Source organism: Pteropus alecto, unplaced genomic scaffold (genome assembly GCF_000325575.1).
Source record: "Pteropus alecto unplaced genomic scaffold, ASM32557v1 scaffold131, whole genome shotgun sequence".
Taxonomy (NCBI): Eukaryota; Metazoa; Chordata; class Mammalia; order Chiroptera; family Pteropodidae; genus Pteropus; species Pteropus alecto.
In genome coordinates this window covers 2279347-2293093 of record NW_006434709.1, presented here as the reverse complement: position 1 = coordinate 2293093, position 13747 = coordinate 2279347, and the positions used below count along the sequence as shown (strand labels likewise).

The window sequence follows — 13747 nt, the reverse complement described above, 5'->3', positions numbered from 1 at the left end:
TAAACCACATAAATGTATATAATCTATTGATAGGATGACAGATTTGTTCATTCAACAGAAGTATATTGAGCAATGCGCCGAACTAGGCATAAAGATCCAAAAGTAAATTAAGATATAGTCCCTACCTTCAAGAAACTCACAATATAATGAGTGCAAACTGTGGGAAGGAGGGTTGATACGCAGACCCAAAGGTGTAAAGTAAGAGCTTCCAGTATTATAGGTATGATAATAAGCATCTTGTAGGATTTATGGGTGCACAAAGTGGTCATTTCCACCTTGTGATGTTAAAGAAGGAAGTAATGTTTGAGGTTGAGCCTTGAAAACTGAAAATGTATTTCTTTTGCAAAGTAAGAAGAAAGAGGAAGGAAGAGCATTTCAGGCAATAAACTTTAAGATCTAGTGATGCGAAACTGGAGGATTAGAGAATTCGAGTGGAACATGGCTCTAGCATAGAATATAAGAAGGGTTGGAGAAGGGGAGGCAAAAGCCAGATCATGAAAGTCCTCTATAATTTTTAAGAAGTTTAGACTTTATATAAGTACTTTTGGAAGATTTTAATCAGGGGAAAGACAAAGCTATGTTTTAGAAAGAATGCTTCAGGAACAATGTAAAGGATGGATTGGAGGAAAGATGAATATAAAACCTGTTGCAGTAATCCAAGTAAGGGTCTAAATTAGGGTCGTAGCAATAAGAATGGAGAAGAAATTATATCATTGTATTAACCAATGTTACCCCAATAGACTTTTAAAAAAATTAAAAATTAAAAAAGGAGTGGAGAGGAGACTCTTGAATATCAGAGAGGTTAGGCAGGAATAATCCACTAGACTTGATGACAGACAAGAGGTTAATAGGAAAGGAGAGGAATCTAGAATGACTTCCAGGTAAGTTTAAAATCCTAATAGAGTCAACATATTATTTTGATCTTTAAAGAAGTTAATTAAGTTTCCTTTTATGTGGTATTTGTATACTGATTTATTTGAAGTATTAGTTAATAGCTTGCTAAATATACTTGGTTGTGGTCATTTGATTTTTAAAATGTTTTGATCCTTTCAGTACTTATTTCCACTAAGTATACCTTATTTTCTAACTTTAGTCTTTTTTTGGTTTTGTTCTAAATCCACTTTCTGCATTATCTTTATGACTTAACTATTTAACTTAATAATATACTTGCACTAATATATTTCAGAAATTCTAGCAGAAAGGGACAGTTTGCTTTCCATATATTGAATAAAGTTAGTTCATTTGAAATTTTCTATATAAGCCTTTTAGATTAAAATTTCAGTGTAAGTTGAAAGCAATGTATTTGATTTGGGTGCATCTCTTAGCTATTGATAGGTGTTTTAAACTTTAATAAACACTTTCTGATGATTGATAGTTTACTTGCCTAGCCCATTACATGGTCAACTGACTGTGTAAAGAACTAGCAATACTTACAGAATGCTGCTTAAATTTGCAAAGGTCCCAGGGAGGGGAAGAATAGAAAAGAAAGAGAATAACAATATTCATCTTTACCTTACTGCTTTTACTCTCTCCCTTTCATTTTCAATTCCAAGTATTTAGTTGATTACTTGATGGATTTTTTTTTGGTATTTTTACTGGACTTATAAAAAACTTAGGCTTGCTGCACTTAATGAGTTTTCTTTCTTTTCTTTCTTTTTTTTTTCTTTTTACTTTTTAATATGTAAAAGCACATATTCAGACCTAATTTTTCCCACATGAAATGGGCCTTTCCAGTGCTTATTTATATTTACAGGATGGTTTAATACAGCAGTGTGGTGAGACAATGAAGGAAACAATTAATGTGAAAACTGTATGTGGCTATTACACATCAGCAGGGACCTATGGATTAGATTCTGTAAAGAAAAAGTGAGTTATCCTTTTGTTTTTTTCTCCCATCCCACTTTTGGGAATTTGGCTGCTTTGGTTTCTTAAGAGAATGTATAGCTATAAGAAAGAAGAAAGTGGGGAGGAATAGAATTTTGTTATAAAAAATTCCCTTTTACATTTGGACTGATTAGTAAATTCCTCAAAAGTGTTGTCTTTATAAGTGACCATGGGTGGGTTATACATGCTTGTAAAAACTATGGTTACTCTGTACAGTAGGTTTTCTATTCTTTCAAGTAACAGGCATAATAGACGTCATATCAGTACAACTACTGACAATCTTTTTAACTCTTAAGAATTGCAGTACTTATTTTCAGATTATAAAGAAGGTAATGGAAGTATGTAAACCCTTTAATAAACCATTTAACACAAGCTTGAAATGAAGTTTTCTTCATTAGAAATGCTCTTATTAATACAAAGGGAATAGTCTCTTAATAACTGCTGACAAAAATAATACTAAATTTTCAACTGTTAAAAAAAATTGAGCATGTCCTAGCAAGACTAATATTGTTTTTATTTCAACTGTGAGTCCTACTTAATAAATCATAAATACATGATGTATAATGTAATAGTTCCATGTTTTAATTTCAGGTGCCTTGAATGGCTTCTAAACAATTTGATGACTCACCAGAATGTTGAACTTTTTAAAGAACTCAGGTATTTGAATTTTAAATAACTTTATAATTAATCATTCTGAAATACGTAAGATATTTTTGTATAAAACAATATATTATGAAAAAATGAACAATTTAAAGAAAGGTATCTTGGCTGCATCTATGAACTGAAGAAATGCTACACAAATTTCTTTGTTGTAAATGATATATATTATGTTGACTGTTTGACCAATTTTAATAGAAAAATTCATTGCTGCTATAAAATTAAAGTCTCAAGTATTACCTCACTTTCGCTGGGCTCTTAGAGAATCTAACAGTTTATTTTAAAAACTGTCTTTACCATTGAAAAGTTAAGTTTGAGGAAATTGTAAACTTTTTGATAAGCCTCATAAAATTAAATTTACAATTAGGTTGGCCTTTTGAATTAAGTCTGCTTACTATTCCATCCTTCTTTCCTTCTACAAATACTTCCAGAATGTCCACTATGGATACTCTGTTAGAGGTTCTGAAGGATTCAGAGATGGTTATGTCATGGTCTCTGCCCTAAAGGAGCTTATGTGTAGTAATGGGAGAATCTGAGAAATTAGGATAGGAATGATCTTTTAGAGCCCAGTTGGCTTTACAGTTATTTTCAGACTTGCATTTCTTTGACAGCGGTGCTTCCGAGACAAGGATGCAAATGTCCCTAGTCTGTGACTTTCTGATGGAAATGTACAAGACCAAAGAGTAAACATTGCATAGCTACCTGGGATGTCACTTATATTGATTAGGGGGTGGGAAGGAGGCATTGGTAAACACAGGAGAGAGTTAACCACTTTTATGTTTAAATACACTGTGGAGTAGAGAAAATTCAGATTTTTTTGAACATTCAAGACAAAACTCAAGAATTAATAAATATTTTTATGGCTAGACCATCTCCTGGATTCCTGGATTGTTTCCTTTTCTCTGCCCTTAAAAGATACTTCGGTAGAAAAGGTCGAGAAGCATTATTCTACGAAAAATCATCACTAGTGATGTCACAGTGTAAACAAAGCTGCAGTATATTTGATTTGAAAATCATTAGAAACACTCATTTTTTTTTTCTTTTATAATCTCATTGAGCCTTTTCAAAAGGAGGATAAATTGTGGTGGTCATTTTAAAAACTCAGACGCTCTGCTGGCTTTTTCTGACATGAAGGAAAGAAAAACGAAGGAAAAAAATAACTGGTGATATCATTTCTACTCTAAATTTATCCTAATACATATTTCTCGATCTTACTCTCTTTAACGGTAATAAAAACATGTTTTATGACTAAGCAATTCTCTTAAGCCTAGAGTTTAAAGGTTACTTTGAAGATACAGCTGTTTCAATAAATTTTGACAAGTGTATTTTTTTTTTTAACCATTGAATGGAGAGGAAGGAAAAAGAGGAAGGCTGCCACTTTATCAGAGCATACTAAAAGTTATCTTATTTTGAGACCTTGTTTTAATTTGATTAATTAGCAGATCAAAGCTCTTTGTTTTCCTATCAGTGCAAAAAAAGAGACTTGATTCTTGTGTTCAGATTGTTTTCTAAGATTCCTTGTCTTGGGAAGAAAGACTGATGTAATTTTTAATTCCACATTTTCTTTTGATAAGAAAGACAAAGTTTTCAGTTCCACCAGGCTCTTTTAGCCTATGCATGAAGATAAACTCACTACCTTTCATTTTATCTTTTCTAGTATAAATGTCATGAAACAGCTCATTGGTTCATCTAATTTATTTGTGATGCAAGTGGAGATGGATGTATACACAGCTCTTAAAAAGGTATTGATGTAATGTGTGTAAGGATATCACCTCAGCATTGATTATAATAGTCAAAAACTGGAAACAACTGGGGTCCAGTGATAAGGGAATGGTTATAAATGTAAGAAAAGTAAAAGGAAATATGCCAAATGTTAAAAAGCCTTTTGTTTAGGGATTCAGTATCATGATGCGTGATTTTAATTTTGTTCTTTATACTTTTCTATCTTAGAAATACATTTCTTTTTTTCCCCCAGATTTTTTTTTCAAAAACAAACATGTTATTGTTTTGTTATTTACATAAGCAGAAATGTTAAATATTTTACAGTTGACTCTTGAACAACTTGGAGTTAGGGGTGCTGAAACCAACCCCCTCCACACACACAGTCAAAAATTTGACTCCCTAAAAACTTAACTACTAATAGCCTTATCTATAACATAAGCAGTAAATTAACATATATTCTGTATGTTATATGTATTCTGTATTCTTAAAGTAAGCTAGAGAAAAGAAAATGTTATGAAGAAAATCATAAGGAAAATTCATGTACAGTATTTATTGAAACAAAAATCCATATATAAGTGGACCTGCACGGTTCAAATCTGTGTTGTGCAAGGGTCAGTTGTATATGATTTTCAGAAATGTTTTCAAAGTAGAGCTTTAGTTGAATTAATGATTGATGAAATTTTCACATATACTTTTTCTAGAAAATGTTGAAATTTTTCTTTTCAGAGACCTTATTTATACTTTAGGTATAAGTTTCAAGTCATCCTTTGGAAAGGTTTCAACATTGTAAATGTAATTTTATTATCACAATTCTCTGAGACAAATTGGCTATTCTTTTTTTGTCACTTTTTAAACTTTATTATTATTCTGTAGTTACTAAGAATTCTTAATATTACTAAGTCACAGACTTGAGGCAGAACCTGGGTATTAGGAGTCATGATCCATTGCTTTTCCCACTGTATAATTTTGCCTTTAACCTTTTGTCCCTAGCATGGAGTCTGCATTTAACACAGTTGTGAATTCTGGGAAGCCTAGTTATATCATTGTGGTTGTTTGTTGTTATGGTAGGATGAAATTCTTTTACTATTTTTCTTCAAAGGAGTTTAGTAACTGGGTTATCTAATCATCAAAGGAGTAGTAGACAGCTCATTACTATCTTTGAGCCACTGGTAGCATTCATTCTTTCCTGTTTCCTGTTTATGCCAGTAATGATAAATGCTTAGTGTGTGCCAAGCACTATTCACAGTTATGTTACACATATTAATTCTTTTAATGTCCTATGAGGTAGACAAGTTATCATTTCTTACTTTTATAATCTCACATAGCGTGTAGTGAAATTGAGTTAACTGGTAAGTAGAATAAACGTAAAATTAATATAAAATTGCTAATGTAATGTATATTAAACCTCTACCTTTTTAATCATGTAACTACGGTGTGTTTGAGACCGTACATACTTTCAAAGATTAGTTTATTCTTTATCACATACTCACCTAGTTTTTATCTTTGGACAATGATTAATGCTGTGGTTAATTTAAATCTTATAAGCATATCATATAATAGTTCTACTTCTTTCACTTGCTTGTAATGAAAACTAATTTTTTAAGTATATTTTAAGGTGGAAGCAGTTTGGAAATGTAAAATCATAATACAATGAAATCTTGTAATGTTTTAATTTACTTTTTAACCTAGTGGATGTTCCTTCAACTTGTGCCTTCTTGGAATGGATCTTTAAAACAGCTTTTGACTGAAACAGATGTCTGGTTTTCTAAGCGGAGAAAAGGTATACCTGAAATATTTCTTGAGAACTTTTTTTTTTTTTTCCCATTTAAATGTATTAAAACCAGGCTCTGACTTAATTATTATAGACCTAGAAATTTTAGAGCTGGAGAGGTCCTTATTAATTATCTAATTCAGCCTCTCATTTACACTGAGAAAATTGAGTCTGGATAAGAAAAATGCCTTGCTTAGTATTACTTGAATTATTATTCTTGGAACTAACACCATATTTTTATTCCCCAAACTATTGTTTTTCCCATTTTATCACCAATAGATCTTGATGATTAAATTTGTCTGTTGTTTGACCACACTGAATTTTCCCTAACAAATTAAACCCTGTGTTTCAGGCAACAGTTCTTAACATGGTGGGGGCCTTATGGACAGGCATCAATGTGTCACTAACCCCTAAAAGTAGATGCAAAATTTTGTATGTCTTTGTGTGTTGTATTTGGCTGGGTGCGGAGGGAAGCTTCCATACTGTTCATGAAATTCCCAGGGGAGACTGAGCTAAAATTGGTTAAGATCAACTACCAAAAGGTCTTATCTCGACACAGGTGGAGCATGCAATACATTTATTTTTTTACTTTGCCAGAACAGATACAGAAAAAAACTTTTAATAGGCTTTGAGTTCAAGGAAGTAGAAAATCATAATCCTTAGTTCATGATTTTCTTAGTTTACTGTAATTTTTGGTCCATGCATGGTCACCATTTGTATTTTTTTAATATATCAAACCTCTAGAAATTAATCTTTGAGTACTAGAACATTAATAACTTCAGTCTTCTCATGTAGTTCTTTCTTACTGTGTCCCTCTGACTTTACTCAACCAGTGTCTTGAATTTTATGTTTATTATTCCCTTGTTTAAAAAATAATAATGTTATTGCATTATGCAGGTATGTCTTAACATACATAATATAGTGCCATGCTGATAAACTGGCTCTCTGAAAAAATAATCCCTGATTTGTAGCAGTTTTTAAATTTCTATTTTACACATTCTCCCAAAGTGGCTGATTTCAAGCTACTAACATGACATCATGAATGTAGAGTTGGGAAGAAATGCATACCATCAGTTCCTATGAGCCAGTATGAGCCAGCTCCAGCACACCCCTGGACAATATATCATTTAGTTTTAGTTGTTATTGAACTATTTCTTATTGTGATCTTGATTTTTATTTCCTTAAGACAAAAGACATTGAACAGCTCTTTATATGTTTATTGGCCATATGTTCACTCTTCTATGAAATGTTAGTTAGGTCATTTTCCTATTTTAATATTGTATTTGTCCTTTCTTAATTTGTAGCCATTCTTCTTGATAACCAATCCTTTGTCATAAATATATGTTGCACTTATTTTCCAGTTTGTAGGTTATCTTTTTACTTTCTTAAAGATGTCTTAGGGAATAGAAGTTTTTAATTTAGTGCTCTTCATGTCTTGTTTAAATAAATTTTGTAGAAATATTTTCATAGTGAGATTTCCTAGCTTAGAGCCAAATAAATTATTTTTCTATTAAGCTTATGAATCAAAAATGTGTAAAGGACTATACCAATAAAATCTAACTTGATTTACTTAAAGAGCAAATTACTAAACATATCTTAAATTATGCTTTAGTGCTACATTATGGTAATTAAAAAGAGGTCAGAGAAATTAGAGATCAGAGGAGAAATTTTAAACAGAGGGAGAAAGTTAAAACTGAAAGAAACAGAGAGGATGGAGATGCTAAAAAGACAAAAGGACTCAATAGAAAAGTAGATGTTAGGTGAATGTTGACATAAACTTACGCTTATTTGAGTTCCAGATGGATTAACCACAGCAGTCCATCAAGAGAGAAATTTTTCTGTAGCCTAAGTGGCAGAAACCAGAATAAGAAACTGTGGTCCACTTCTGGTTTTCTCACTCTAGGCTGTCCACCCCAGCCTCAGTAGTGTAAAAGTATACAATTCAAGATAACTTTTCAGGAAGACTTTTTTTTGCATAAAGCAAAATATATGTCTAATGCTATTCTTTTTCAGGGGGGAGTTTTGAGGTTATTTCACACAGTTTTAAATTATAAAAGTGATGAATCTTTAGAAATAGGACAGAAAAATCACTGTGGTCCCCTCACCTATTATATTTTGGTATATTTCTATTAGGTTTTTTTATTTGACTTTTCAGATAGATATGGGTCAGGACTATAAGAAACAATAGAAACTTAGAAACTTTTTTTATGAAATTACATGTAGAGATTTCTGTTAAATTTGTCAGGTAAAATTAGTATGGCCACGTTTTAGCCAGCTAGAATCTTTAAGACATATATTTTTTAATTCCATGAGTTCTTACAGAAGTAAATGAGCCAATATCTTCTATGCCCTTGAAGGGTTTCATGGAGTAATTTCCAAATTTCTGAAACAATCTATAATTAGATTTTTATAACTTGTTTATGTAATGGAGCGCCTATAAGAACATAATAGTATTCTTAGTACACCCCATGACATTGGCACATTTAATTCATCACATGAACTAGAACTAACGTCATCATTTTTAAAAAGACAAGACAGGTAAATCCAAGTTACATACCTGTTATATAAATAAGCAAAGTTAACTATTTTTAAAATGTGTTTGCTGCTTTCTTATTTGTTTTTTTTGACTACGTAGGTACCAAAGGAATACAAAAAAATGTTTGGGATAAAAATTTGAAAATTGCGAAAATTCTTTTTATTAATTTGACTGTCTTTTTGTAATTTTCAGAAAGAAATTATTTTAATGGGCAACACATCCTTTCTGGTTCACGGCAAGCCTGTGTTCCATGTGAAACATAGTTTGAGACATAACAGTCTACAACAGCAACTCTCAACAATTTTTTCCTATCCTTAATAGCAACAGGGCTGAGTGTGCTCCCATACGTAGACCTTGTTCAATAGGAAACAGAATAGGGTTTATACATGAGGCTCTATTTGATAGCAGTAACTAGATATTTCCTTCTCACTCATTAAAAAGACATCGGAATGCAACCGAGAGTAACTATTTTTAGAAATAACTTTAAATTCTTCCTAAAAGGAAGAAATTTGTATACTTCTCAAATTTGAATTATTTTAATAATATATACTACTGATATGTCAGAAACTCATGGATACAATGTCTTTGTATTTTATTTTGTATTTTAATAAAGAATTGATAAATTAACTAGTGTTTATCAATTAAGGCATAAGTTAGAAGAATCCAAAGAGACATTCCATGTCTTGGGTATCTTGCAAAGACCCTTAAGTGAGGTATTTGGGCTCTAGAGTTCCACTGGAGTGTTTAGTGCCTTGGAGAGGGGATTCTGGAGACATACCATAATCCTATCATTCTTAAGCATTCATTTCCTTCCTTCCTGCACTGTAAGCTCCAGACCTCAGAAAGGTATATAACTGAATTGTACCAAGGGTCTACTTAGGACCAAAGTTCCTAAATAGAATTTCCTGGGGCTTTTTCCTAAATCTCCTGAGGTTTTTATCTACACACCAGAGATTTGAAAATCCTTGAAATCTTTGAAACTAGCTTACTTGTATTCTAATAGATGCATATGTGTGTGTGTCCCCACCCATAAAAATATTTAAGAATAAAATAAATTAATAGATTTAAAAAGAATAGCTATTTCATTTAAACTGCCTTTCTTATAGATTTTGAAGGTATGACCTTCCTTGAAACTGAGCAAGGAAAACCATTTGCGTCGGTGTTCAGACAATTAAGGTTACAGTATATTATAAGTGATTTGGCCTCTGCAAGAATTATTGAACAAGATTCTCTAGTACCTTCAGGTAAGAGAACATGATGAAATTAAGATTTTAAGTAATCTCTTTCTGATTGTAATAGTAATATATATCATAGAAAAGAATAATAAATAGAAATTATCCTTAATCCCAAGAAAGTATACATTTTTATACCAAAGCTGAATCATATTACATAGGTAATTTTCTGTGTTCACATTTGATATTTTGGGTATTTTCCCATATCATTAAATACTCTCCACAATATTTAAATGGCTTATAGTTTTCTGTAATATGGGTGTTCTTTGATTTGATTAACCAGTACATATTTTGGACTAGACTTTTTAAAATGACTTTTACATAGTATTATTTAAAGGTTATAACTGTTTTCTCTATTAATACTTCTTAAATTTTCTTATTTTTTTTCATATTCTAGTCTTAAACTTTGCGTCAAAGCAAATGTAGTATCTTTGCTAATTATAATTTAAATTTTTGAAACAGTTACTGATTTAATTTTCTAAGGTAAATCTGTAGTGCTTATATAAGATTCAGTTTAGTATTATATATGCATATAAGAAATATAAAATAGAATTTCTCTTTGAAGATTTATTTGTATATTTGTAAACATTAATAATTAGACTTACAGATTTGTCTGAAAAGTTGTGTTATTTTGACACTTATGTTTTTAATATAGCTCTGTGTTTATAGATTTAAGTCATTCTTGTAGTCTGTATACTTATTTAGAAAGGTATTGAATGGAAAGCAAACCTAGAGTTAATACTTCTGGTATATTTGAAAGTAATGCATTTTTATAAAATTCTAGCAGGCTTATGGACACTTTCTGTTAATTTTGTGTAAATCATTTTAAAATAATTTTTTTTCAATTACAGTTGACATACAATATTATATTTCAGGTAACTAAGTGATTAGACATTTATGTAACTTAGAAGCGATCATCCCTATAAATCTAGTACCCATCTAACACCATACATAGTTATTACAATATTATTATCTGTTTTTCCTATGCTATACTTTACATTCCCATGACTTTTTTAACTATCAATTTGTACTTCTTAATCCCTTTCCCTTTTTCACCTCTCCCTTCAACCACGCCCCCTTCCATCTAGCAACCGTCAAATGTTCTCTGTATCTATGAGTTTGTTTGTCTTTTGTTTGAAATCATATGGTATTTATCCTTCTCTGGCTGATTCATTTTACTTAGCACAATACCCTCTAGATCCGTCTATGCTATTACAAATGGCAAGACCCCATTCTTTTTTATAGCTGAGCAATATTCCATTGTATATATGCACCACTTCTTCATTCATCCATCGATGGACACTTAGGTTCCTTCCATATCCTGGCCATTGTAGATAATGCTTCAATGAATATGTGGATGCATATGTCTTTTCAAATTAGTGTTTTGGGTTTCTTTGGATAAATACCCAGAAGTGGAATTGCTGAGTCCTTTCTTGTCTTGTTATAGCCTTTGCTTTAAAGTCTGTTTTGTCTGGTATAATTATTGCTACCCTAGTTTTTTTCCTCTAGTTTCCATTTTTCGTGAAATGTCTTTTTCTACACCTTTACTTTCAGTCTGTATATGTCTTTTGATCTGAAGTGAGTCTCTTGTAGGCAGTTTATGTAAGGGTCTTGTTTTCTTATCCATTCAGCCATCCTTTGTCTTTTGATTGGCTCATTTAATCCATTTACATTTAAAATAATTGTCAATAGATATGTCGTTATTGCCATTATTCATATTTTTGTTTGTTTTTTTCCTTCTTGAAGGAGTCCCTTTAACATTTCTTGTTATAGTGGTTTAGTGGTGATGAACTCCTTTAACTTTTTCTTGTCTGGGAAGCTCTTTATCTCTCCAATTTTAAATGATAGCCTTGCTGAGTAGAGTAATCTTGGTTGTAAGTCCTTGCTTTTCATCACTTTGAATATTTCATGCCAACTCCTTCTGGCCTGCAAAGTTTCTGTTGAGAAGTCAGCTGACAGTCTTACGAGAGCTCTCTTGTAGGTAACTAATTGCTTTTCTCTTGCTGCCTTTAAGATTCTCTTTGTATTCAACTTTTGGCTTAACCTTTTAATTATGATGTGTCTTCATGTGGGCCTCGTTAGGTTCATCTTGTTTGGGACCCTTGGCACTTCCTGGGCTTGTATGTTTATTTTTTGCACCAGGTTAGAGAAGTTTTCAGTCATTATTTCTTCAAATAGGTTTTTAATTCCTTGCCCTCTCTTTTCTTCTGGTACTCCTATGATGTGAATGTTGGTATGCTTGATATTGTACCAGCGGTCCCTTAAACTATCCTCATTCTTTTTGGATTTTTTTTTCTTGTTGCTGTTCTTATTGGGTGTTTTCTGCTACCTTATCTTCCAAAGTGCTTTTTTTTTTTCATATTAGTATACCCCATCTTACAGATACAAATAGATAAGTAGGTTTTTCTGTATATCCAAATAAAAGTTATACATTGTTTCATAAGCAGAATATAACTTAAAATTATGTCCCATGCTGTTTGTGAAGGGGCAAAAATTGTCCACATAATTCAAATTATCAAGATAGATTGATGTGTGCTCTCAATAGCAATGTATCCTAGATTTGAAATAAATTAAAATAATTTTGATTACTTAGCTAAAATTCATTGATCATTTTTCAGAAATAGTGCCAAACACATACACTATCATTATTTCAAAATTATGCATTCTTAGAGTTTCAGTACATCCATTTTGACCATCTTGATGTCAGATATGTGTTTAATTCCAAGTTAATAAATCAGGACTTTGTATAGAAACATTCTATTTTAGGATTCAACTATGTTAAATACAGTTGAACTCCATTTCAAGGAATTAGATTTATCTTAGGTTATATCAAGTCTACTTTATTCCATACTCTCATTGTCATACTTCCCTTCTCCTTGATACCTCTGACCTATCTTGTTACTATACCTCCCAAACCTTTCTGTTATATGCTCTGGAACCAGGGTCAGCAAACTCTCATATCTTCCATTTCTTCCTTTAATTTATTGAGCTCTCCAAGAAGATACTACTTTCTATAGAGAGCTTTCTGTCAGTTAAAATACTCTGCCAGTATAGGGTAGGAGGCTAGATAGTCCTAGGCCCTCAATGCCCTTTCCAAACCATTATTGCATATGATGTGACTCACCCTCTATCCCTTGTCTCCTTACCCATCCACATTTATTTAAGACTTGGACATTTGATTTACTGTCTGCCTCACCCTGCCCCCGTCTAGTCACATAATGTGTTTATATGATCATTCCATTTAATATCCTAGCCTCCTAGTAATTTGATCTCAGTTCCAGTAACGTTTATGTTTGCTGAACATTAGGCACTCACCACCCATGGAAACACTATGAACCTTGTAACTCAGAATTTCTTAGCATCAGAAGAACTGGTAGTTTTCAGGCTAGAGATAACCTTCTAGCACATTCATAACCTCATTCCCTTTTACACTGTTATTTGTTTTCCAATCTGTTTTAAGCCCTCCATTTTCTACTAGTCTTTAAAACCAATCCTGCATTTTTCAGGCCTGGATATCATGATAGCTCATTTGAGTCATTCTCACAACTGCCTTTAACTCTTTGTCCTTCTACTTGGCAAAATCCCAAAACTAAACTAAACCTTCGTTCCCATACTCTCTACTCTGTGCTGAGTACTGCTACCGAGTATTCTACAACTTTTGTATTGGTGCCACCACCAATCCACATCTCAACACCAAGCTTGTACCTTGAGACTCCTTTTACCACTTTTACTTGGTCACTTATCTTTTTCATTCACTTCAACAGTTATATCAAACCTCTGCCACTCTGTTCAAGCTTCCTATCCATTCACTTCACTGTCAGTGTGGAAACTCTCCTTCTGTTTTTTACATAAATTTGAGGTAATCAGGCAATAATTGGTTCAAATTCGTAGTCCTTCTCACCTTTCTGTTCTTCCTCTCCTATCCCAGCAGTTAAGGATGCTCCT

General features: G+C 32.1%; 1 protein-coding gene across 1 annotated transcript in view; it reads left to right on the top strand.

Annotated features, from left to right (window-relative positions):
• The window catches only part of GMCL1 (germ cell-less, spermatogenesis associated 1), a 41769-nt gene that overhangs the window by 9956 nt on the left and 18066 nt on the right, over nt 1-13747 (top strand). The window contains exons 5-9 of the mRNA XM_006909519.3: nt 1754-1866; nt 2476-2541; nt 4199-4283; nt 5953-6043; nt 9677-9814. Coding sequence (XP_006909581.1) covers nt 1754-1866; nt 2476-2541; nt 4199-4283; nt 5953-6043; nt 9677-9814 — 493 coding nt within the window. The remainder of the gene's footprint in view (nt 1-1753; nt 1867-2475; nt 2542-4198; nt 4284-5952; nt 6044-9676; nt 9815-13747) is intronic.